Genomic DNA, 27,558 nt, shown 5'->3' on the forward strand with positions numbered 1-27,558 from the left:
GCAATTTCGTATCCAGAAACGACGTTTGTTATGTTCTTTATTCCGTCTTAACATAATTTTAATGCAATTTGAATATATTTGTTAATGTAATTAATAAAAGTCACATTTTTATTATATCTTTTTTGAACAATAAACATGATTGGTTAAAAATACTGTTTTGTTTGCTTCTATTCCGAATTTTCATAGTTCATTTCTAAGATTAGGGCAAGACAAACACACCTTTAGAGACTGAGCTAAACTAAGGGTGTAGCGATGGCTATCTTGGATGATTGAGGTAATATTTTCGAATAATATTTCAATTAGCTGGGGTAGTCCATCGCCTATTTCGTCACCATCACCTAGAGACGTAACTTGCGATATTTATGCATGCTTCATTGATTACCATAAAGTGTTCGATACAGTAAAGCACGACAACCTGATGGAGATACTAACCAATATTGGAATAAACACCTGTGATTTAAGAATTATCAGCAATCTGTACTGGAATCAAACATCAACTATCCGGGCAGAGGCAGGAGGATCTGACGATATCAAAATCAAACGTGGGGTCCGTCAGGGATGTATATTATCACCACTGCTGTTTAACATCTACTCTGAGCAAATCTTTCAAGAAGCAGTGGATGATGTTGAAGCCGGAATTAGAATTAACGGAGAATGTATCAATAACATAAGATACGCAGACGACACGGTGGTATTCGCTGACAGTTCTGAAGCCCTCCAGGTGTTAATGAACAGAATCACAGACGTCAGCAAGAGATACGGACTTTCACTAAACACTAAGAAAACAAAATGTATGATAATCTCTAAGAAGGAACAGCAATCTGGACGAATCAGTGTGAACGGTCAACAAATAGAAAGAGTAAAAACATACACCTACCTTGGTACGAACGTCAATGAAAACTGGGACCATTCTGAAAGCAAGATCTGCATTTCAAAAAAATGGCTAAGTTATTCAAATGTCATGATTTATCATTGCCCATAAAAATCAGGTTACTGCGATGTTATATCTTTCCTATACTGTTGTACGGAGTTGAGTCGTGGACTCTCGCAGACACCACCTGCAAGAAAATTGAGGCTTTTGAGATGTGGCTTTATCGTCGAATCCTGAAAGATGACCACGTTACTAATGAGAGTGTTTTGCTGAGAATGCAAAAAGAAAAAGAGCTGTTAACCACAATAAAAGCAGCCAAAATCGAATACCTCGGTCACATCATGAGAAACAGCGAAATATATGGACTACTGCAACTAATCTTGCAAGGAAAAGTGGAGGAAAAACGAGGACCAGGAAGGCGAAGGATTTCCTGGCTGAAGAATCTACGCACATGGTTCAACACAACAACCACAAGTCTTTTTAGAGCAGCAGTGTGCAAAGTACAGATTGCCATGATGGTCGCCAACATCCGAAACGGATATAGGCACTACAAGAAGAACATAATTTTCGTGAGTTGCTGAATCAGTAAACTACTAATAATATTTATCCTTTTATGTATAACTACACTTGGCGGCATTTTATTACAACTAATTGCTCCAATTTTGTTTGAAATGTGTGAAAAAAAACTTGAAACCTGGGAGTGAGAGAGGGTACCTTTTAATTTGTTTATCCCGTCCATAAGTGGAAAGTTTGATGCGCCACTGTCGACGCATGTACCACTAAAAAGTGACGGCACAGTGTTCCATGGTTCATACGTTTTCTTTTAGGTTTTACTATTTAAGTTGTAGACTCTTATCGTGCCTAAAGTGATTAGCAAATTTCACCTATAGCGGCTCTTAGTCTAGTATAGCCATTACACATTATTTAACTTAAGGTACTAATACACTTTAGAAGACCAAAAATAATCATTTTTTTCTCAGAACCATTATTAAAAATGAACATAAAACTTTTTACATATTAATATCTAACTCTTAGAGAGTACAAAAAATATATCTTCTTTCATTTATGCACGTATACTAATATTGTAGAGGGCGCAAAAGTCGAGTCCCCGAAAAATGATGGCGGACAGTTAATCTCAGGATTGGGATACCTGAAACAAAAAAATCGTACTGCATTTGAAAAAGGAAGGTTTCTTACGTGACAATTTACCACAATTTGACCAAAAAATAAAAAAATTTTAACCATGAAAAACTAAAGGAAAACGGGGGATTTTTTCACAAATTTTTTTCAAATTTCGGTAAAATCTATTTTTTTGCGGAATTTTTCACTAACGGTGGTAAATTGTCACGTAAGAAACCTTACTTTTTCAAATGCCGTTCGACTTTTTTGTTTCAGAGATCCCAATTGTGAGATTAACTGTCCGCCATCGGAACTACTTTTTTTTCGAGACGACTTTGCCGCCCTCTACAATATTAGTGTACGTGCATAAATGAAAAAAGAAATATTTTTGAAGTTATACTTCTTTACCGGCGATATGAGGGTGAATTTTTATATGTTAAAACCTATGATCCCGGCGCATGCGCATTATAACTTTGTTCTGATTGGATGTTCAAATGACATGTCAAAAATTATTCAATATGGCGGCTGTGGTACAGCTGTAGTTTGATTATTTATGGTTGTTGCGTTTTAAAATTTGTGTGAAAAGAAACAACAAACAAAAGTTAGTTAATAGTTATACAGCCTTTTTAAATAGTTTTCATATACCTATACTTTTGGACTATTTTGGACAAGGAAAACTCATTCTAATTTGGTAAGTAGTTTTTATTATAATCATATTGTAATTATACATTTGGATTAGGTTGAAATACAGTAGATCGTCGATTATCCGAACTAATTGGGGGACATAGGTGTTCGGAAAACCGATTTGTTCGGATAATCGAACTATATTGAATATATTGATACATATTTATAGTCATACATATTTATCCACAAGTGAATAAAAGCCATATTTATATATACCTACATATTTATTTATATCTTGATAATGACAACTAGCAACTAAACAAAAAAGTGCAGTCTTTGCAACAACATAATTATTTTTGGATACAATATTGAAGAAAATTGAAGATATTTTAAGCGTCAATTACTAACGCTTGTTCGGTATTCGAGTGCGGGACGCGGGAGTCGATAGTTCGAATAAGCGGTCGTTCGGTTGATCGACGTTCGGATAATCGACGCTCTACTGTACATTTATTTTCTCAAGAATGGGGATTTTAGAGAGAAATCCCAAATTAGGTCCGATTTTTATTTTTAAATTATGATTTTTTGGCGTAGATTTATTTATCTAGTAGGTATGTAATGCTTTGATTTACATACTTAATTTGATTACCAACAAAAGTTCTACCAATCTTCATCTAATATATTGTTTTCTTACTGTTTTGTTATATTTTAATATTTTCTTCCACAAAATTTAAACTACATAATTTAATTATATTCAAAACAACTGTCAAACAGTAAAACGTTCAGTTACCCCATTTTTCCACATGACAAATAATGTGGAATTGGACGAGTGAGTCTAGGCTTCGATTACGAATCAAAGCGCCCCGAAAGTCACGGGTTCGATTCCCGATGCAAGTTTTTATTTTTTTATGCATTTTATGATTGTAAGTATATTTGTTATATATATTTTTTTTTTCAGAAAATGCGTATTTAAAATTTTTGCCAACAATTATTATCGTTCAGAAATCATTTTTTCTTTGTGGCATTTTTCAATGTGTTTGTGTGCGTTTTATTCTTTTATTTTTTTAAATGTTTGGTATTGCCTTAAAAATCACATAATATGTAGTAGAAGTATAACTTCTTACGTGCGTACAAAGTACACACACATTCTTTTTTTTGTATTCTCTAAGAGTTAGATATTGATATGTAAAAAGTTTTATGTTCATTTTTAATAAAGGTTCTGAGAAAAAAAATCCTGAAAAAATGCTTATTTTTGGTTTTTTAAAGTGTACTAGTACCTTAAGAATTTTAAATTAAACCAGCTGTTAGGGAAGTATATGGTATACGCTCTGAGCTTCGCTGGTGTCGCTCCTAGCGGATTAGTAATGCAACTTTCACCGGTAATTTTTAAATTTATTATTAAATTGTTATCGCTTAATATTTACAACGCAAAAAAGTAATTAAATTGTAATCGATTTTTTTAGATTTTGCTAATCATGTTGACGTTCTATTGATGAAATATTAATTTCTTACTTCGGATACTTTCACAATTATCGTGTAGATGGCGCTAAGATTAATAGATTAATTTATAATTACATATTACGGAACATTAAAAAAACTTAAATTCAGTATTGAAAACGTAAGTATATTTAAGGTAAAAATATATACCATAGCTTTGACCAACTAATATTTTTTATAATTAATGTTTTTATTTTTAATTTTAAATTAATCACTTTGACATTTATGTCAAATTTCCAGTAAACGTTTACAGCCTTGTCACTACTTTCGCTCGCGAATTTTTAAATATCCCCTCTACGTACGAGCTTACAGCGTATAGCTGCTTCCTAAAAAACTGATACGACTCTTAAAGCGTATTTTGTAGAAAATTGAGCAGTGTACTTTGAAGGAAAAACACTTATTATTTACATACGTCACTGTCACTGCCAAATCTTAAAATTTGTCAGATAACTTATTCTGTTCAACCTCAAATGGGTCCACATGCTAGCAAAGAACTAAATTTATGTAAAATTTTATGTAAAAACTAACATTTATATACTCTTTATAAAATGTAGGAATTCAAAATAATATCAAAATTTAGACCTTATAATTATTACAATTTATGAATTAACATAATGTAATCAGTTGTTTGTTTGTTTATTTTATTATTTGTCTGTCATAATAAATATAATATAATGTAAAATCAACCAAATACACTGCTCGAAATGATCAAATCTTACTAAGAGCCGTATGTATCAGTTTTTTTAGGAACTAGCTGTACAAAGAAGTTTATGAATTTCAGAAAGTAAAAAAGTACACCAAGAATGATACAAATTTTTATATACTTTGATTACAAATACGTGAACATTAAATATAATTAAGTAATGTTCAAAAAATTTTAAGTTTTTCCAATTCTTTGATCCTTTGAATCACTGATTTTTTTCTCTCTTCCAAGTCGTCACAAATAGGTCTGGCAACTTTGGCAACGATGTGAACTAGAGCTAATGTTTTAAATGCATCATTGTGTAGACTACTTAATTCATCCTGAGTGTCATTGTCTTGAATGTCATGGCAATCAACTTCTTCTTGAACCAGGATTTTTGGAAGATTTGCTATTCCTAAAAAATCCAAAATTTAGTATTGTATTGCATTATTATTTATTAAAAGATAGACTATGTTTCAGAATTGCGCGTGTATACTTTCTATTAACTAGGTAAGGAGTTTAATATAGGTACAGGGTGTAACAAAAAGGTAGGTCATAAATTAAATCACATATTCTGGAACCAAAAATAGTTCGGTTGAACCTAACTTACCTTAGTACAATGGTTGCACATAAAAATATGTGCGCATAAAAAAAGTTACTTACAGCCCTTTGAAATTCCAAAATTAAAATCGATTTTTTTTTCGATATATCAAAAACTGTTAGAAAGTTTTTATTGAAAATGGACACGTGGCTTTCTTATGACAGGAACATCTTAAAAAAATAACAGTGAAATTTGTGCACCCCATAAAATTTTATGGGGGTTTTGTTCCCTTAACCCCTCCCTCACCGCAATATATATGTATGTTCCAATTAAATTATTATTGTGGTACCATTAGTTAGACGTAATATCTTTAAAACTTATTTGACTCTTTGTACTTTTTCGATAAACCAGTTTCTATCGAGATATTTTCCATATTTGTAAAATCTACCACATATTTGTAAATGGTTAAGTACGATGATAGATACCTGGTGATAATATTATGAAAATAATATTCTATATAATAATAGGGAACTTGCATAAAATTTTAAATTCGAAAAAAATGGTATAAATCACAACAGAACATAATTTAGAACCTGTATCAAAGATAAAAAAGTTTTGTTTGTCTTTCGTTTGGCCCCTAAAGACGACTAAAAATTCAACTTATACCAGCCACCCCAAAACGCGTCGTGACGTCACGGGGTTATATGTTTACATTCTACACCAATAGGGAACTTGCATAAATTTTTAAATTCGAAAAAAATGTTATAAATCACAACAGAACATAAATTAAAACATTTATCAAAGATAAAAATTTTTTGTAGGTCTTTCGTTTGGCAAATAAATAAATGTCAAAAAAATGTTATAAATCACAACAGAACATAATTTAAAACATGTATCAAAGATAAAAAATTTTTGTAGGTCTTTCGTTTGGCCCCCAAAGGCGATTAAAAATTCAAATTAAAACAGGTGGCCTAAAACGCGTCGTGACGTCATTCGTTTGTACATTTACATTTTTCCAACAAAGTAAACAGAATTTTAAATTAGACGTAATAAACGTCAGTAGAAAATACATTTATTTGACGTTACAAGTGTTTTGATCGTTTGAACTATTCATAGAAAACTGTACTTTTACAAAATGGTTTTATTTTCCGTAGTAAACCTTCTTTCCTTTCCTTCAATAACTATATCAAACTCCAATGTCAACAAACTGGTATATATTATTACAATGACATACGATAAATGTTAATAGAATATAAATATTTTTCCTTTATTTCGCGACGAGGTATACCAAAATAGGTGGAGGCCAATAAACTACAGAAGAAGAAGAAGAATATACCTAATTATAACCATAAACGGAACCATATAGTTAAACTGAGTGACGTCACGGGCCGTTTGACCTATTTTAAGATACCGAAGACTTTAAATTTGTACTTCAGTTATTATGAGTTTTTGAAGCGTGAAATTTTGGAAATCTCATTTTTATACAAAACTGAACATTATTATGTAATAAAAAAAATGTGCAAGTTCCCTATTGTATATATAATTTTAAATTAGACATTATAAACGTCAGTAGAAAATACAGTTATATGACGTTACAAGTGTCTTTGATCGTTTGAACTATTCATAAAAAATATGTTCTTTTACAAAATGGTTTTATTTTCAACAGTAAGCCTTTTTCCTTTACTTCAAAAACTGTAGCAAACTCCAATCTCAACAAACTGGTATATATTATTACAATGACATACGATAAATGTCATTAGAATATAAATATTTTTCCTTTATTCCCCGACGACGAGCTGGCCTAATACCCAAGTAGGTGGAGGTGGAGGCCAATAAACTAAAGAAGAAGAAGAAGAATATACGTAAATATAACCATAAACGGAACCACATAGTTAAACTCTGTGACGTCACGGGTCGTTTGAACTATTTTAAGATACAGAAGACTTTAAATTTGTACTTCTAAGTTATTATGAGTTTTTGAAGCGTGAAATTTTGGAAATCTCATTTTTATACAAAACTGAACATTATTATGTAATAAAAAAAATGTGCAAGTTCCCTATTGTATATATAATTTTAAATTAGACATTATAAACGTCAGTAGAAAATACAGTTATATGACGTTACAAGTGTCTTTGATCGTTTGAACTATTCATAGAAAATTTGTACTTTTACAAAATGGTTTTATTTTCAACAGTAAGCCTTTTTCCTTTACTTCAAAAACTGTAGCAAACTCCAATCTCAACAAACTGGTATATATTATTACAATGACATACGATAAATGTCATTAGAATATAAATATTTTTCCTTTATTCCCCGACGACGAACTAGCCTAATACCCAAGTAGGTGGAGGTGGAGGCCAATAAACTAAAGAAGAAGAAGAAGAATATACGTAAATATAACCATAAACGGAACCACATAGTTAAACTCTGTGACGTCACGGGTCGTTTGAACTATTTTAAGATACAGAAGACTTTAAATTTGTACTTCTAAGTTATTATGAGTTTTTGAAGCGTGAAATTTTGGAAATCTCATTTTTATACAAAACTGAACATTATTATGTAATAAAAAAAATGTGCAAGTTTCCTATTTAATTGGAACGTACACAAAATATTTGGGGAACATATAAGCCAACAAAACCCCCATAAAATTTTTCTGGGTGTTTTGATACCTTTACAAATTTTACTGTTATTTTTTTTAAATGTTCCTGCCATAAGGAAGCCACATGTCCATTTTAAATGTAAAATCACTAAGAGTTTTTTATATATTGGAAAAATCAATTTTCATTTAGTAACTTCAAAGTCATTCATTTAGTAACTTTTTTGAAGTTATACTTTTTTAGGCGCGATTGGGAGTGAATTTTTATTATTCTGCGCGCACGCGCACACAGACAGTATGGCGTTAGTTGCTAAATCTTTCAAGTTATGTATAAATATATCAGTGCAAAAAAAGGTGTGAAAAAAATATATTAGTCTTTTTAGTAAATATATTTATTATAATTTTTGTGTCTTTGGATTTGTCTTCCTCGGGAGTAAGACAAGTATTATTAAAACATTTATATTCATTATACATACTTCACTTCGTCTGTTTGTTACCGTGAATTGTCATTATGTCCGAGATTGTAGAAACTGAGAGCTCGTAGCGTTATTGGTATAGCACTCGGCTAGGGATCGAGAGGTCTTTGGTTCAAATCCGGACTATTCCTATTCTTTTTTTATTTATGGAAAGTGGCAAGCATTAAAATTAGTTTAATATTTAAATAAAATAAAAATAAACTGTTTAAAGTATATTTATTTCGTTAAAATCATATAATAGAAGTATAACTTCTTAGGTGTGTACAAAGTACACACACATTCTTTTTTTATGTACACATTTGTACTAAGGTAAGGTAGGTCAATTGAATTATTTTTGGACTTTTCTGGATTTTACTCTGCGTTGAATAATTTTGAATTTTAGAAAAACCATTGTTTTGGCGACATTTCCGCAAGGTCGCACTTGCCATTGTTAAGTCAGGTAGTTCCACTTCTCGCTGCCGCTTGTGAAGTAAACTTAAGTCATACAGTCTTTCAATTTATGACTCTTTTAATTTAATTAATTATGTTCTTTTCAAGATAACATTTTATAAAAAAAATTGTGTATGGTGCTTCTCAGAGGCTTTTTTCAGTGCGCCACAAGTGGCAGAAAAAAAGGTACGTCCGTGATTATACACATTTATAACATTTATTCTAGTTGTTGATAGATGACGATATAATCAAAAAAAAAATTATTTAGGTACCTATTACATATCTATACGACTAAAATCTAAAGTTCTTCTCAGTCTTTCATTGTATCATTAATTTTGACGTCATATATCATTTTAAGAATGTAGATTCAAAGATTCAAAATTCAAAAATTTATTGACTACGTTTACAAAAAAAAATTGAATTGTAGCAAGTCAATTTTATCCATGTAGAGAATCATTGCATGACATTTTAGTTAAATCAGCCAAATATAAAAAGGGTATTGCAGTATAACCCTTTTATTTGCAATTTGGTATAAAAACAAATCAATCGTGTTTATTGCATTTATAAAAAGGTATGTTCTTTGATTTGTATAGTCGTATAATAGGCCAATCAAGTTAGGTTTTTTCTAGACATAACGGAAAAGACGAGGTTTGACAGTTGAAATGTGTAGTATGAGATATTACAAAAAGACTACCATCTTGGGATTCATCAATTTTTTAGTGGAACATTTTTTAAATAAACAATCAAAACGTCAAACTTAGTTTTTTGCTCATAACTTAAAAACTTGTTTATTTAGAAATTTGACGTCCACAGGTAACTTTTTCAGAAAAAAAAAGATACATCGAATGAGATAAGCTAAATGAAAATCGGTTAATAAACAAAAAAGTTATTGCAAAACGGGAGACAAAATCACTGTTTTTGAATATTGTTAATAACAATTTTATTGTTTATTAGAATATGTTTTAATATAACTAAAATTGAGGCCATTATGGTGTTTGAATGGTGTGCAAAAAATGGTCCAGATCTGTTAAATAGTTTTCGCAAAATTGAATTTGTTTATAAAATTTTTTGAAAAACGAGCTAATTTCTGAGGCTGGCCCAGTTAATATGGCTGAATGTATCTCAATAATCCGGGGCTCATTTCCTTCGTTAAGATGTATACTAACAGCGTATGAAAAAAAAAGTAAAAAAAAAATTACATATACGTACACAAAATTATTTGTTTATTAATAGCAGTTTTTAAGCTTATAAACAATTACAATAATTTCGTAGAAATTAGATCAAATTAAATGGCAATAAAAAATACGGAAAGCTGGTTAAAATACACAACTTGTAAAAAAAAATTTTAGGTCGTACGACCCTTGGGGTCTGAGATAGCCCCTTTTTTTGAAAAAATCACTGTTACGTTAATTAACAACACTAAGATCTGAAATTAACCAATATTTTATAAGAAAAGTCAAAGTTTTTAACAAAGTTTTTAGCAAGAAAAAATGTTAAAAATTGTTTAAACAGTAGTGTTATAAACAAAAAGTATTTTGCGTTCCGACTAAAGTAAAAAATAGCGGGCGTAGTCGACTGACTGAATAGTGGGCGCGGTTGGTGACCGGCAGCAACTCCTAAAATTACGTTATACCGACCACAAAAATCAACTTTAAAGTGAATAACAAATTTTCGTCATTCCTTATGTTTTCGAGGTCTCCGAATCCGAATATGGAGTTTATTTTTTTCTAGAATTAGTGGAACATGTTCAAAAATCAAATTTTATGCCAAAATGCGATCAATCAATTTTGATGATTTTTCAATTTTAAGGCTACGGCTCCACGGGCGGCAAATTTACGCTAGCAGTAGCCGTAAAACGAACTTAAGGTTCCGCGGAACGGAATAGGAATAGCCGAACTGTATTGACTACAGGACTTGTGCGTAGTCGGTTCAGTTCGGCTATTCCTATTCCGTTCCGCGGAACCCAAGTTCGTTTTACGGCTACTGCTAGCGTAAATTTGTCGCCCGTGGAGCCGTGGCCTAACTCACTCTATTTTTGGTCGCTGTAAATATTTCCTTTTGAAAATTTTACTGTGTTATCTTTGAAGCATTTAGATAACAATGAGATTTGTCCAAAATGATTAAACACATTAAAAGAGAAGTTGTTAATTTTTAAACATTTTGTCGTCAGATTTCGTTAGTTTCATGCTTACTTAAAAAAGTTGAGTGACAAACTTTTTAGTTTATAATTTCAACTAACACAGAAATAAAATATAATTAATGAAGAAGTTTTCCAAAAAAATTTAATTTAAAATATGCAATAGGAAAAATGTTATGTGACTTTATAGACGAGCGGCACACTGGCACACCCCAAAAAAAGCTTATTTCTCGAGATACTGATACTAATTTTGGTAATAGGTACTTTATATTTTTGATGGTGCTGAAAACGAAAATTAGGGTTGTTTTGAATTTTACGTGGGGGAACATTATCAAAATCGCAACTTTACCCTAAAAATAAAAATCACGGTTTTTGCGTTTAACTTGCTACAACTCAGTTCCATTGTAATATTTTTTTCTGAAATTTTTATAGTATATATTTCTCACCACTGTGAAGACAATGGGACCTGCTTCAATATTTCTGTCTTGCTACAAAGAAAGTTATAAATTGTTTGAAGTAAAAGGTGCAGATTCTTGAATTGCAAAGTTTAATCGCAAAAGTTGAGTGACAAAATGTGAAATTTAGCTGTTCAATTAATTTTATGTTAAAATCTAGAGTACAGAGAAAAAAATGTTTTATAGAAAAAAGGTGGTGTAACTTTTAATTTTAAGAAAAACGTGATTTCATTTTTTTTATTTTTAGGGTAAAATTTCGATTTTGACAATGTTTCCCCATCTAAAATTCAAAATAAAACTCATTTTCGTTTTCAGCACCATGAAAAACATAAAGTAAGACCAAAATTAGCCATTCACCACAGTGTGGTTAATATCTCGAGAAATGAGCGTTTTTTTTGGGGAGTACCACTCGTCTATAAGATCGCGTAACTTTTTTTCTGTTGCATATTTTGACTTGAAATTTTCCAGAAAACTTCTTCAGGACCTATGTTTTAATGCTGCGTTGATTAAAATTATAAACTAAACAGTTTGTCACCCAACTTTTATAGGTTAACAGAAAACTAATGAAAAAATTGTTTAAACAATTTTCCGGCCGCGGTAGCTCTTGGTACCCTTTGGATTTGTTATAAGGAACTTTTTTTTGAGTAAGTTTGTGCAAAAAATAAGAATCGGAATAATTTACCTAACGGGGTCGACGATACAGCCTGGACTACACACGGATTCAAAATAGAGAATAAAAAATGGCCTATACCTACCAATCGGGTTCTACTGTACCAAGTTTACTATTTTTTTTTATCTATGGTACCACATTCAAATAATAATGTTTATCTTATTTTCATTGCAAAATTATCCAAAACAAAGCAGCTAATGGGATGTATAAACCTTTTTTAAGTGGCCTTTTTATTGTCATTTTTTAAATTTATTTATTTAAAATATAATTTTACTAAATAAATGTGCAAGATAATAATATTCATAAAATGCAAGTTTCTACCAAAATATATAAATATAATATTAAGCTTCAAATCCGGTATACTGTCAATGTTAAAAATGGGCTGCAACGGTCTAGCGCTAGCGAATGGTAGTCCGCGAATTTATTCTCATTCGGCTACGCCCATTATTTTTTTTTACTTTAGTCGCAACGCAAAATACTTTTTGTTTATAACACTACCGTTTTAACAATTTTTAACATTTTTTCTTGCTAAAAACTTTGTTAAAAACTTTGACTTTTCTTATAAAATATTGGTTAATTTCAGATCTTAGTGTTGTTAATTAACGTAACAGTGATTTTTTCAAAAAAGGGGCATTTTTTCAAAACAACCCTAATTTTCGTTTTCAGCACCATCAAAAATATAAAGTATTACCAAAATTAGTATCAGTATCTCGAGAAATAAGCTTTTTTTGGGGTGTGCCAGTGTGCCGCTCGTATATAAAGTCACATAACATTTTTCCTATTGCATATTTTAAATTAAATTTTTTTGGAAAACTTCTTCATGAATTATATTTTATTTCTGTGTTAGTTAAAATTATAAACTTAAAAGTTTGTCACTCAACTTTTTTAAGTAAGCATGAAACTAACGAAATCTGACGACAAAATGTTTAAAAATTAACAACTTCTCTTTAAATGTGTTTAATCATTTTGGACAAATCTCATTGTTATCTAAATGCTTCAAAGATAGCACAGTAAAATTTTCAAAAGGAAATATTTACAGCGACCAAAAATAGAGTGAGTTAAAATTGAAAAATCATCAAAATTGATTTATCGCATTTTGGCATAAAATTTGATTTTTGAACATGTTCCACTAATTCTAGAAACAACTAAACTCCTTATTCGGATTCGGAGACCTCGAAATCATAAGGAATGACGAAAATTTGTTATTCACTTTAAAGTTGATTTTTGTGGTCGGTATAACGTAATTTTAGGAGTTGCTACCGGTCGCCAACCGCGCCCACTATTCAGTCAGTCGACTACGCCCGCTATTTTTTACTTTAGTCGGAACGCAAAATACTTTTTGTTTATAACACTACTGTTTAAACAATTTTTAACATTTTTTCTTGCTAAAAACTTTGACTTTTCTTATAAAATATTGGTTAATTTCAGATCTTAGTGTTGTTAACTAACGTAACAGTGATTTTTTCAAAAAAAAGGGGCTATCTCAGACCCCAAGGGTCGTACGACCTAAAATTTTTTATTAGAAGTTGTGCATTTTAACCAGCTTTCCGTATTTTTTATTGCCATTTAATTTGATCTAATTTCTACGAAATTATTGTAATTGTTTATAAGCTTAAAAACTGCTATTTATTAACAAATAATTTTGTGTACGTATATGTAATTTTTTTTACTTTTTTTTTTCATAGGCTGTTAGTATACATCTTAACGAAGGAAATGAGCTCCGGATTATTGAGATACATTCAGCTATATTAACTGGACCAGCCTCAGAAATTAGCTCGTATTTCAAAAAAAATTTATAAACAAATTCAATTTTGCGAAAACTATTAAACAGATCTGGACCATTTTTTGCAAACCATTCAAACACCATAATGCCCTCAAGTTTAGGTATATTTAAACATATTCTAATAAACAATAAAATTGTTATTAACAATATTAAAAAACAATGATTTTGTCGTCTGTTTTGCAATAACTTTTTTGTTTATTAACCGATTTTCATTTAGCGTATCTCATTCGATGTATCTTTTTATTCTAAAAAAGTTACCTGTGAACGTCAAATCTCTAAATAAACAAGTTTTTAAGTTATGAGCACAAAACTAAGTTTGACGTTTTGATTGTTTATTTAAAAATTGTTTGACTAAAAAATTGATGAATTCCAAGATGGTAGCCCTTTTGTAATATCTCATACTACACATTTCAACTGTCAAACCTCGTCTTTTCAATTATGTCGAAAAACGGCTTATTTTTTACTAACTTGATTGGTCTATAAATTGGACAGATTATATTCGAATGGATAATACATAAATCATTTTTTGTTATTGTTGTTCGAATGCTAATCAAAAATGGAATCAACTGATCATTATCAAATACATATTTAATTACTATTATATTAATTTATACCTCCTTTATTACCTACTTAGAAAATTGATTACAATCAACTGATTGACGTACGAATAAGGGGTGTTGTTATTTGATGGTTGTTAAGGGACTTGATTATAATCAACTTCTTGATTAGCGTCCGAACAAGCGGTCCTAGAGCTATTTATTAACAACTAAAATAAATGTTATAAATGAGTACCTATAATCACGGGCGTACCTTTCTTTCTGTCACTTCCAACTTAATGAGTTAGAAAAAAATCGAAAAACTGTGATGCACTGAAAGAATCATGTAAGAAAAAGTATAATTCCGTTATTTTATTGATCAACTTACTGACGGTTATCTTAGTAAGTAATGAAATTTTGCTATACTTCCTTTGTCTTTTGGTTGTTACATTCCAGCAATTCATTGTTTTTATCTATTCATTAATACTTTGCTTATCACTTAATGATCCATAATAAAAAAAATAAAACTCACCTTCTAAATTGTAATTTTCAAACGGTGAGGGTTTTATCACTAACTCAACTTCTCTCCTTTCAAGTTCAGATGTACTATTGTGGGCCTGGAAGCAAGTTACTTGTATCTGATTCCTACGAGATCTAGTATCATTTTGAAAAACAGAAAAGATTAATCCCACAAATAAGGGATCCATTGTTTGATATGTAGCTTGAGTTCTTATATCTGAAACATAAAAAAGTATGTATAATAAACATTATAATAATAATAAAATGTGTGCCTCCTAGTGGCAGGATACAGGCAAAAAGACATTGGCTTATAGAACAGTCCTTATAGTAGAGATGCTAGACTATACATAAAAATGCAAGCAGGTGTGGGGTAATACGGTTGCATTGGAGGTGTATTGGTTAACTCATGTTTACGGGCAAACCCAATTCTATAAAAATACATTACATTTTTTTAATGGACATAAAGTGTTACATAAATACGTAGTGTACAGATAATAACAATAACATAATGTAATATAAAAAACAGACATACAGAAATATAAATATAATATAGAAGTAAATATGTAATAGGAAATAATAACATAAAAACAAGTTAACTAATTACAGACGTTTCACTCAAATATTGATCCCATGTAAATTTATTTTAAAATGACTGATGGAGTTGTCAAACAGTTGTAAATTGTAAAGGGAGTTTGCTAAATTCAAGACTCTGGGTACAAACGAAAAAAGTGAATAATTAAACCTATGGAAGGGTACATAAAATGTTCGCACTTGTCTAGTGGTGCGAGGTGGTACAAACAGTGTGATCTTATTAAGTAGTTGAGAACAACTGCATATACCATTAAATTTAAGATCTTGAATAATAGCAAAAGGTCCCTTTGTTTTCTCCGGCTTGCAAGAGAGGGGACCTGTAGTTGATGCTGCCATACAGTGTAATCTTGATAGGTATGAAGCTTAAAAGCAATGTAATGGAAGAAACTATTTTGGACTTGTTCAAGTTTCCTAATGTAGACCAAGTAGTGTGGGGACCACACTGAAGAACAACACTCAAGGTGAGACCTGACCAAGGAGAAGTAAAGAACTCTAATACGGGATACATTTGTAAAATCACGAGTTGTTCTTTTTACAAAACCCAACATTTTCATAGATGTTTGAATAACATTGATGATGTGAGTATTGAAACAAAGAGAATTTTCCAGTGTAATCCCCAAGTCCTTGATTTTATTTACAGTGTTGAGCAATTGGCCATCAATGTAATAGTTTGATAATATTGGGTAGTGAGTACAGTTAAAGTTAATTACATGACATTTGCTGGAATTAAGGTTCATACCGTTAAGTGAACACCATACAGATAGGTCTGGATCCCGCGTATGAAAAAAAAGTTGATTAATAGCAAGCTGAAAATTTGTTAATAGCTTAAGGGTGTCTAGTCGGATAAACTTTGATATATGGGAACACTGGAACAGGGGCAGTTTTAATTGTGGAACAGGTTAAAAATTTGGAACGGTCAGACCACGAAAACGGCACATTTATTTTGTCCGACAGAACAGACTTAAACTCTCCGAACAGAGAATAAACTCTCATGCAAAAATCAGACTGCTATTTATCACCTGTCATAATTCCTGTCATTTGACATATTCTACATGTTCCACTCATTAAAACGCCCATTTGGTGATAAATAGCAGTCTGATTTTTGCATGAGAGTTTAATCTCTGTTCGGAGAGTTTAAGTCTGTTCTGTCGGACAAAATACATGTGCCGTTTTCGTGGTCTGACCGTTCCAAATTTTTAACATGTGCCACAATTAAAACTTCCCCTGTTCCAGTGTTCCTATATATCAAAGTTTGCCCGACTAGACGCCCTTAAGCTATTAACAAATTTTCAGCTTGCCATTAATCAACTTTTTTTTCATACGCGGGATCCAGGCCTAAGAGAGGTTAGTCAGTTCTAATTGCAATATGGCAGCATCATTTATATGATGCTGATAGATAGAAAAGGCATTCAGGCACAAAACGTCAATGAAAAAACCTTCTCCACTGTAATGAAAATTATACTTAAATGCTGAGCTAAAATACTCCAGAAGCAAACTGAGCTCCCATTCAGATTTTCGAGTGAGGACTATTTCAGGGGAAACATCATTACAGGTTAGAAAAATTAGGATGGGATCTTGGAAGTCTTACAGGTAAGAGTGTGGAGTTGGTAGATGCACTTAAAAGAAAGAGAGTATCAATTGCTTGCATTAAAGAAACTAGGTGGAAAGGCTAAAGGGCTAAAGTACTAGGAGAAAGATACATATTGTAGTATATACGGAAAAGTAACATTAGGAATTGAGTTAATAATTTTTGAGAGTGAAATGAAAGATAAAATATGAAGCGATATAGGAAAAGGTTCAAAGAAACTCACACCATAACAATAACAGAATCGTGTACAAGACAACCATTATGTCGAAATAAAATATTTTGAAAAGTTAATTGCATAAATCGTCGCCTCAAAGCAATAGTAGGATATGTAAAAAAAATTACTTTTGGGATAACCATTTCAAATGATTGGAAATAAACCCTTCTGTTGAGTGTAACACTAAGATAAATAAAAAGTGGAATATTTTTTCACAATATTACATATCCTTGTGTAGCTTAATTTTTTTTAACTCATATGCTATAATGTAACACTAAGACAACATACATATCCTACTGTTGTGTTTTGTCGTTTACTAATTTTGGTCACCAAATATTAATGCAACACTAAGTTATCTTACGCGCACATCCTACTGTTAATGTAGTTATTGCCGAATTGCGAATATTTGTCTTTGTTTATATTAATTAAACGGCTTGCTCCCACAATATTTATTATCTTCATAAATCTTACCACAGTTCTACTATTACATTCATATTAAAAGTTGTATTGTGAGAATAAAAATGAATAATTCAGCCTCAGCCAATTTAAGTTATAAAAAATCTAAAATATCTAGTATTGGGACCGTGCAAGTTCGGCAAAGCGACCCCTATTTCTTCGCTCTCTACTTTTATTCGCACGTTTAATTATATTGGCCAATTATATTAGTCCTGGTTACTGGATAATTGTCAAGGCCATAGTCCAAAAAAATAGTAAGAAGAAAAAATAAGATTCAGGTTGTTATGAAAACGTGAACAATTGTATGTAGTAAATAAAATTAGTTATTAAAATGCAGTATTGCACTCAAAATACAATTAATTAAATTTACCTTTATATAATAATTGCATATCATATCAATATTGTGGAGCAATATATAATTTTTCTGCTTCAATGACAGAAGGTATGAAATATACGTCAATTTGACAATTTTAATTGACAATATGAATTATTTAAGATAGTTGCAATATTTCTCCGCGACTCGCGCACGGTCGTTTCTCGTTTCCCTTCCAAGTACTTGCACACCGCGAATAAGTCAATATTTAGTCTGCATCCGATGTGACCACAACTAATTCTGATTAATTTTCCATTCTCTTTTGTTTGTCATTTTCGCTGTCGAGTTTTAAAATTGTCGGAAAGCATGTATATTGAAAATAAAAATGTATACCATTTTTATTCAGTTGCAATGCGAAGGCAAAACAATCTTACTTCGTTTTTCATGTATATTGAGTTTATAATTTATCTAATAAAATGTTTGAACAAAATTGTTTTGTTTTTTATAATAAAATGTGTAAAATTTTAAATAAAACTTCAGTACAAATATAAGTTTATACAGTGAGGGCGTTTGCGTTGGAATAAATTAATTATCTCGAGAACGGGTGAATTTGGAGAGAAATCCTGAGACAGTTCGATTTTTAATTTTAAATTATGACTTTTTGCCATATACACCTGGTTCCAAAAAAAACTGATACGACTCTTGAAGCGTATTTTGTAGAAAATTGAGCAGTGTATTTTGAAGGATAAATACTTAATATTTACATACTGTCAATGTCACTGCCAAATCTTAAAATTTGTCAGATAGCTTATTCTGTTCCACGGTTATTAGACTTTATTATTAATCTTTATTATTAATACTTTCTCCGCAACTGAGAGTATCTTATCAACTGTATTGTTTTTAAACAATAGATGATAAAATAAAAATATTGACAGTTCAAAAATGTGAACATTATTGCATTGTGTGTGGCCTAAGTTTGGGCTGAAAACTGAAATGTATTACATTTTTACAAAATTTTGGAATATGTTTAATTACGTAGACCAATTTTAACAGTTGTTTTCAATACAGATTTCAATCCTCTACAAATAGTTTCTAATGTCTTTTGATGTCAAATAATTAGGGAAGCTGGAATTTAACAGTTTAGAATTTTACATTGAGTTAATGCAAAATTGTGACGCATGTCAAAATTCTTAATGTATTTTAATTGTATTCATTTTCTTCGAATCCTGAGAAAACTAATAAATATTTTTGAAAAATTTAAACTCAGAATGAAAGACTACATTATTACCGAGGGCTGAAAGTCCCTGAAAACTTCTATAATATTTATTTTAATAAGTTACAGGGCTGAATTGAATATTAATTTGTTTTGTTGTATAATCCACGTTTACAATAATTATGTGATCTATTTGATGTAAAAACTATCATTTAGATAGTTAATATAAAAGTTAAGATAGATTTAAAATAATATAAACATTTAGACCTTAATAATTAGTACAATTTATGAATTAATATAATATGTAATCAGTTGTTTGTTGTTTGTTTATTTTATTATTTGTGTGTCATAATAAATATAATGTCAGATCAATCAAATACACTGCTCAACATGATCAAATCTTACTAAGAGTCGTATCAGTTTTTTTAGGAACCGGCTGACATCATACTACTGACGTCATCCATCTGGTTGTGATGACGTAATCGATGATTTTTTTTAATGAGAGTAGGAGTTGTGTTATAGCTCATTTGAAAGGTTATTTAATTCTCTATTCAGTAATGTAAATATTAACATAATTATTTATAAAGTGTGTTCAAAAAATATTTTTTTTTATAAAATTATATGACACAAAAAGAAGAATGTAAGTAATTTATTTAATTAAAAATACATTTTACTGCTGTCAGAAAAACAGGTGATAATGTTTATCTCAAAAATAAACATTACTTTTCGCTTAAATTCAATGTTCAAGTTGCTAAGCGACAGGTGGGTGGCAGATTTAACATTGAATTTAAGCGAAAAACAATGTTTATTTATGAAATAAACATTTCTTTTTGTTTTCTGACAGCACTCAAATGTGTTTTAACGTACAGTCAAACCTGTCATATCCGGATCAATGTGGCGACAGACCGATCCGGATATGAAAAAATCCGGATATCAAGACCACTACTTCTTTTGCAGTCTCTGAAACGTTTTCTCCTTCATACATTCCAGTAATCAACGCCGTCAATAACTTTCGTCGATAGACACGTTTTATAGATTCGATAATACATTATTTCGCCATCTTTTAGTTCTTCTTTTAGTGCGTTGTCAAACAGCAGGACTGCCTTTCTCGGTAGATTTCAGTAGATACGGACGGGGCAGAACCGTCCGGATATGGGGAGGTCCGGATATGACAGGTCCGGATATGGCAGGCTGTACTGTAAATGAATTACATACACTCTTCATTTTGTCTCAATTAATTTAATAAACAAAAAAATTTTTTGGGCACCCTGTATAAATAATTATGTTAACGTTTATATTAATTAATAGAGAATTAAATAACCTTTCAAATGAGCTATCGCACCACCCCTACTCTCATGTAAAAAATCATCGATTACGTCATCACGACCAGATGGATGACGTCATTAGTATGATATATATGGTAAAAAGTCATAATTTAAAAATAAAAATCGACCTGTCTTAGCATTTCTCTCCAAATGCTCCCATTCTAGAGATAATGAATTTATTCCAACTCAAACGTCCTCACTTTATAACACATATTTACGGATATCGTTAAAAAACAGATTAACTGTTAGAGCAACAGTAGGACAAGTAACTTTTTTTCCAATTATTTTTCACTTTTTTATGAATTAATATAAATATTTATGCAAGGCCTGTAAAGTTATATACTCAAACAAAATTCCATGTAAATCCATTCAAATATAAAAAAGTTATTAGGTAATGAAAAATTCGTAAAAATTTCAGTTGCGTTTTTCTCAAAACTACAATATTTGACATATCCTACTGTTGCTTTGAGGTGACGAAATGATGAATATGATGGTTGTGATATTTTTAAAAAATCTGAATCTAAAAAAAGAAAGAAGGAAAGGAACTAATCTTCCTTTTTTATTAGTTTCTTTGGTTGCAATTTTAACTAATAGGCCTGGATTCAGCGTAACAAAAAAATTGATTAGTAAACTCGACCTCTTGGTAGATACGCTCACACTCGCACGACAGACAAAGATAGCTAAACCACCGTATATGATATTGACGTTACACCACGAGTGGCAATTGCCCATTGAGTGGCATATCCCTAGCCAAGTCTATTTTCTTTACATGTCTCTGTACAGCCTACACGGTTTATCTTTGTCTTTAAGAGTGTAAAACAAGGATATAGTTGGTTCGCTAAACTCAGACACAACTGGCTAGTGATTTTAGTAGGTAATCTTTTTGTTTTTGGCCAAATTTGCCAAAATTACTAACTATTTAGTAATTATTAACTATTTAGTAATTATTTTTTTGCCAATTTTACGAAATTGGCAAAGTTCCTTACTAAAATCACTAGAAAGTTGTGTGTGAGTTTAGCGAACCGACTATAACTATCAAGTGTCTATTAAGTGTCAAACTGACATTGTCCGATATAAGGTTATGTATGATTTTTGATTCGTTTATTTTTTCTTCTTCTTTTACGGCCTTTGTGAGCTGTGCCCATTTAGCCAGCAACATTTCTTAAAATTTAACGCCTAATTAAACCTACCATACAACAAGACCAGTCAAGCATATGGCAGGGAAAGTGAAGTTGGTGAAAAAATAAACTGTTGTTAAGATATCAACTAAAAATAAAATATAATTTGAAAACAGTAATTTGACATTATATTTACCCTACAATATTAAGACAGACGTCAGTTACCATTTACCATCTGACCAAATATAATAATGACGTCATATATAATGGTCACTACTTCTAGCCAATAAAATGCTCGCTGTAATAGGAATGGCATGTCAAAAAATCTGAGTATCCCTTATATATTTTTTCAAATTCAAAATATGGCAACAAGGGGAAAATTACGTGCATTCCTTATTGTTTGACTTCGAGTATAGCAAGCTGAAAATTCGTTAATAGCTTAACGGTGTCATCCTGACAAGTTTATGATTGTGAAACTAGCAGGTTGTTTTTAAGTTTATTCAATAGAAAACTTTATATAATACATGAATAAATATTTGTCTGACAAATATGTTGGGCATTTTAATAAGTCCAACACGTAGAACATGTCAATTACATGACAGTAATTACGTTGGTGGTAAATAGCAGTCTGATTTTTGCATGAGAGTTTAATAAAAGAGTAACAAAGCAATTGGAAGTTCTGTCCGACAAAATACATGGGACATTCCCGTAGTATGACATTCGAAACCTCTATATCAAAGTTTGTCAGACTAGACACTGTTAAGCTAGTAACAAATTTTCAGCTTGCTATTAATAAACGTAACGGGGTGGCAACGTAGCGCTAAGTGTGTGAATATTAATTGTATTTTGCTCCTGCATTAAACCCGTTTTTCGCGAAATGCAGAGTAAATAAATTATAGCAAACGCATAAAGTGTGAAGTTAAGTGAGTAATCTTTGTGCAGAACGAAAAATAATAGACTAAATATTGAAATTGTGCTCCAAATTGGCAAAAATAAAAGGTAAGCGTAACACATAAGCAAACAAAACGTCATCGATATTACGATATTCGAAGTGGAACCTTGTTCGATTGGAATGCGGCGTTGCCAAGTCGACAGGGAAGTCCTGTAACTAAGGAGGATCGAAATAGTATATACTGCTCAATATAATTTTATCAAAAAAAAAACAGAAATGTAAACATTTTAGCCCTAGGCCTACAGGGCCTGTTGCGCTTAATAAATATGTATTAATAAACTTTTTTTGGTACACGGGATCCAGGCCTGTAAATATATTATATCAATTCTAATTTTTAAATTAAAATATATATTTTAAAATTGATCATTACCAACATGACTTGGCCAAACAGTAATATGTGGGTGGGAATGATACCATCCAAGTACCCTCATCGGTCTATTAAGTTTTTTAGCTAACTGATCTGCATGCATTGAAGCATGACAAAGCTGTTCTGGTGATATTTCCACTCTGTCTGGCTGTTTATCACTTCTATGTAAAATAACACAAGCTGAAATATTGGAAACACGTTCACTTTCATTTACCTACAAAAAATAGTTTAAGGAAGCAATACATGTAAAGTATAAAATAGTGTATAGTTAATTAATGCATAGTTAAAAAAATATGTCAATATCAACTTAACAATTGAATAAGAGGATGCTATACTTCATTTACGTTTAAATTAATTCATTTCAAGTAAATTCTCATATATACAGTAAAACCTCGATATAACGGACCTCTATATAACGGACTTTGGATATAACGGACGAAAAATCTGGTCAAATGTAAAAAAATTAAAAACGTCCTGTTGATATGATACATGCTTAACCTGTCACATGCCAAGATACATTGAATACCAACGGAGTCCCAGTGGACCCCAAATGCTACACCTACCTAGAAACTTTAGTTGTATGTTTTTGCCAAAAATACAACATCGCATATTCAACACATGGATCAGGGAATAATTTTGGAATCCAAACGAATATTTAGTAAAAAAAATTGTCTGTTGGCCAAGATGCAGACATAAGATTAGAAGGGTTGATCTTAACGATCTAATAACATTTATTGATTATTCAGACAACGAAGTTCAACTGTATTATACGCAAGTTCGTAATTTTAGAGAGTTGATTAAAAAAAACAGCACACTTCAAAAGTGCAAACAAAACTTGATTCCTTTTTCAAAGCAGGGTTACCGAAAGCAAGCGTGTCGATATCAAACAACGTCATTTCACGACGAATTTCTGAAGAAAATTAAATAGAATTTTGTTTGTGTTTTTTATTTATATTTAAATATAGTGTATAGAATATTTTCAAAAAAGAAGTTTTTTTATTTATTTTAAACCTATTTTTGTGTAACAAACTTTCGGCTTTAACGGATACCCTGTCCCCCAATTAGTCCGTTATATCGAGGTTTTACTGTATTTGTAAAAAAAATTGCAATTTTAACATAAAATCTGTTAATCTATAACAATTCTGGACCTGAGGTAAACTACACGATGTCATTTCGAACAACTATGTTTAGCGTGTGTTTTCAACAAAGTTTAGAGTACTTAGGGTATTAATAAAAATCTGATATATCCCATAATTGGTTGAAAGACAATATGGCCATATTTTAATAATAATATACAACCAATTTGTATAATCCAACTAATAAAATAAGTAGATTAAAGGAACTTATTTAAAACAAAACCATGTCGATATAGTGTAGTTTGGATACAATTTTTAAAATATATAAAAGTTAAATTGATTTGGTCCTGGGTAGGTGAAGTACCAATAGTGTTGGAAAATTCTCGAGAATGAAAAATCGGAGAATATTCTCGAGAATATTCTCAATATGGAGAATTTTCTGAGAATGAACCCCATGACGCACTTAAGAATATTGTTGAAGATGAAAAATAGGGTTTTAAAAATCATGATCTTATATACAAAATTGTGAGACGAAACAACAGTGTTCTTTGTATATAAAAAAATACAAAAACAACAGAAAACACAAAATTTCTTTGATAAAAAAATGAAATTTTCTTCTTAACAGCAAATAATCGATGTGGTATGATAAAAGATGAGACCTCAGATTCAAAATCTATTTCTATCATTAGCTCATCCTAGTCATCTACAATCTGCATTTCAATGTACTGATGGTCTACGCCTTACAATTTTAAATTAAAATTTAACAATTTTAAATTGTGAGCAATAAAAGTTACCTTACGAGCCCTTTCAGCAGTGAGCCGGTTTCTTTTAGAGGAGAGGATAAAAAAAACCATAAGTACTGAAACTTCTTCAGTCGCTGCACTGGATGAAAGCATGCTTAATAATATATCAACTACTATTTTAGTTAATTTTGTTCCGAAACATGTACCTTTTCACCATATGATTAAGTCTAGTTTTTCAATTGATTTTACAAAGTATGGTTTTCCAAAAAATCCCTCCTTAGACCGATAAAGTGCCAAATCTGTCATTATTTCAGCCGACTCATCACCATATTTTAAAGTTGCTAAATTATCTACAAACTCAGTTTCCTCAACTTGTTCTTCTCTCCTTGAATGAACACCATTCTAAATATTTGCATGTTAATATTGCACTAAAACTATAAATATTGACACTGTCAACACCCTTGCTAGTGGTTCATGGGATTGGCAAAAACAATATATCTACGTATTTTTTAAATTATAGTAATTTGACCCGTATCTAGTTTTTATTTTTGAAAATATAGAAAAATTTCCTATATTTTCAAAAAGAAAATTTTGAGAATATTCTCGAGAGAATTTTCTGGCCAAGAATATTCTCTTGAGAATATTCTCTTCTGACATCACAAGTACCAATACGTGCAATATTTATGTTGTTCTGAAGCTATTTTCTTGTGGCATTTTTATAATCAAGTATATTCAAATGGGAAATTGAATAAATAAATAAAGCAACAACATTTTTATTTATTTAGTATTATTTTGTATTTTGACAACGACACCCGACTTGGGCGTCGAAACGTTAATAAAATCATTTTTAGGTAAAATTGTGGCTTATTTCCCATTTGAATATACTTGATTATAGTGCAATATTTATATGTGTGTATGTATAGTGTTCAGGCCTTTTAGGCCCATTAATGGATGGATAATTTTAGTCGTTTTCTGTTCTTAGCTATTAACTTTGAATCTGATTACCATCTCTCTGACCTCTTCCATTACTACATGTCTCCATTTCGTTAATGGTCTTTCTTTCTATTGTTTGCCCTTACGTACTCTCCAGCCAATATTTTAACTTATCTATTACCTTGTATTCTTTCTACATATCCAAACCATTCTAGTCTATGTGTTTCACTACTTTTGTTATTGGAAGGTTAGCATACAATCGGTACACTTCTACATTAGTTTGCCTTCCCCATTCTCTCTCTACTACTTTTCCACCAACCATTCTAAGGAAGTATCTTTCTTTCCCATGTTTCCAATCTGGTCTGTATGGTTTTGTTCATAGTCCATATCTCAGCAGTATATAGCATTGTGGGTCTAATTACAGTTTTGTATACTCTTATTTTTTTATTATGAAATATATCTTTGCCCTTAATTATTTTGTTCATGGTCTCAGCACATTTGATGATCTTGCTCAGTCTCAGGTTGATTTCAGTTTCTTCCTAAAATGTCTGGTTGATAAGAGTATTTAAGTACATACATTCATGCACCTTTTCGAATTCTACAACTGATCCATGAAATCCTAGTGTTTATTCCTTTTTTGCTCCGATTTTCATGTACTGGGATTTATTCATATTAACTGTCAGTCCGATTTTAGAGCTTTCCCGAATCAGTCTAGACCTGCCAGTTCCTTTCCATTGCTTGAAATGAGAACCAGATCATCAGAGTATACTATGCATTGGTGCTCTTTGTAGAAAAGAGTACTGGACCTATTTATCCCACCACCCCTTACAATTTTGCCAGAACTATATTAAATAGCAAGATAGACAATGGATCTCCTTGGTGAACACTTTTTTCCCCTTTAAATTCTTCTGAAACTGTACCATTGCATTTCACAGTACAAATCGTTTTTCTAATTGTCTTTTTCATCAATCTTACTGTTTTTTCTGGTTCTTGGAATTCTTTTAGCATTTCTATTAATTTATTTCTGTCTATTGTATCATAAGCGGCCTTGTAATCAATGAAAAGTATTTGTGCTGAAATGTTGTATTCATAGCAATTGATCAGGATTTCTTTAAATATAAAAAATTGATTGGTTGTTGATCTTCCCTTGCGAAAACCTCCTTGGTATTGTGTAATATTTAGTAGTAGAAAAGGCAAAAAGCTCGGGATTTCACCTTAGTATTTACTCACAATTATCAAGTAGGTATCTTCTTAGCTTGAAAGTCACACATCTTGAACTCATAACAGAAATACTTTTGTACAACAGCAAAAATGTGCAAAGGCATCACAGGTTTGAATGAAGGACAGACCTAGGGACAGAAGAATTGAGATGAGTAAACTTACGCATATTCTGGTAAGGAATGGATTTAGTAGAACAAGGAAACAATACCAGTAACCAAGAGAATCCTAATAAACTCTATACCTACATTTTCCAATATATATTTTAAGCTCAATTACATTTTTTATAATAATATAAATACCTCTCCAATAAGTAGACCCATAATTTCTTGTTTTTCAGTTGTTAAAGCATGTTGAACACATATAGCATACACATCTGCGGTAATATTTACCCGTTTAAGGTAATTTTCGGAAATCATTTTATCAAACAGAAAAAAAATCTTATTCAATAAAGCTAATTAATCATCAAAAGAGCAAAAACAGAACACGAACATAGTGACAGTTACTGTCATAAGTCAT

At 31.0% G+C, this 27,558-nt stretch overlaps 1 protein-coding gene across 1 annotated transcript; it reads right to left on the reverse strand.

The window, feature by feature from the left end:
* Positions 1-4,910: 4,910 nt before the first annotated feature.
* LOC114336386 (lys-63-specific deubiquitinase BRCC36) lies at positions 4,911-27,544 on the reverse strand. Its single transcript, XM_028286745.2, has 4 exons — positions 27,342-27,544; positions 23,073-23,283; positions 14,946-15,149; positions 4,911-5,205 (listed from the first exon to the last, which is right to left on the reverse strand). The coding sequence occupies exons 1-4, from the start codon at positions 27,456-27,458 to the stop codon at positions 4,976-4,978; spliced, it is 762 nt and encodes a 253-aa protein (XP_028142546.1). The 5' UTR covers positions 27,459-27,544; the 3' UTR covers positions 4,911-4,975.
* Between the last annotated feature and the right edge of the window lie 14 nt (positions 27,545-27,558).

Source organism: Diabrotica virgifera, chromosome 3, assembly GCF_917563875.1.
Source record: "Diabrotica virgifera virgifera chromosome 3, PGI_DIABVI_V3a".
NCBI lineage: Eukaryota > Metazoa > Arthropoda > Insecta > Coleoptera > Chrysomelidae > Diabrotica > Diabrotica virgifera.

Coding starts and splice junctions, on each gene's coding strand:
- LOC114336386 (XM_028286745.2), bottom strand. CDS start 27,458: ATGATTTCCGAAAATTACCTTAAACGGGTAAATATTACCGCAGATGTG. Junction 23,284..27,341: donor TGGGTCTACTTATTGGAGAG/GTATTTATATTA, acceptor TATTTTTTGTAG/GTAAATGAAAGTGAACGTGT. Junction 15,150..23,072: donor TGTTTGGCCAAGTCATGTTG/GTAATGATCAAT, acceptor TTTATGTTTCAG/ATATAAGAACTCAAGCTACA.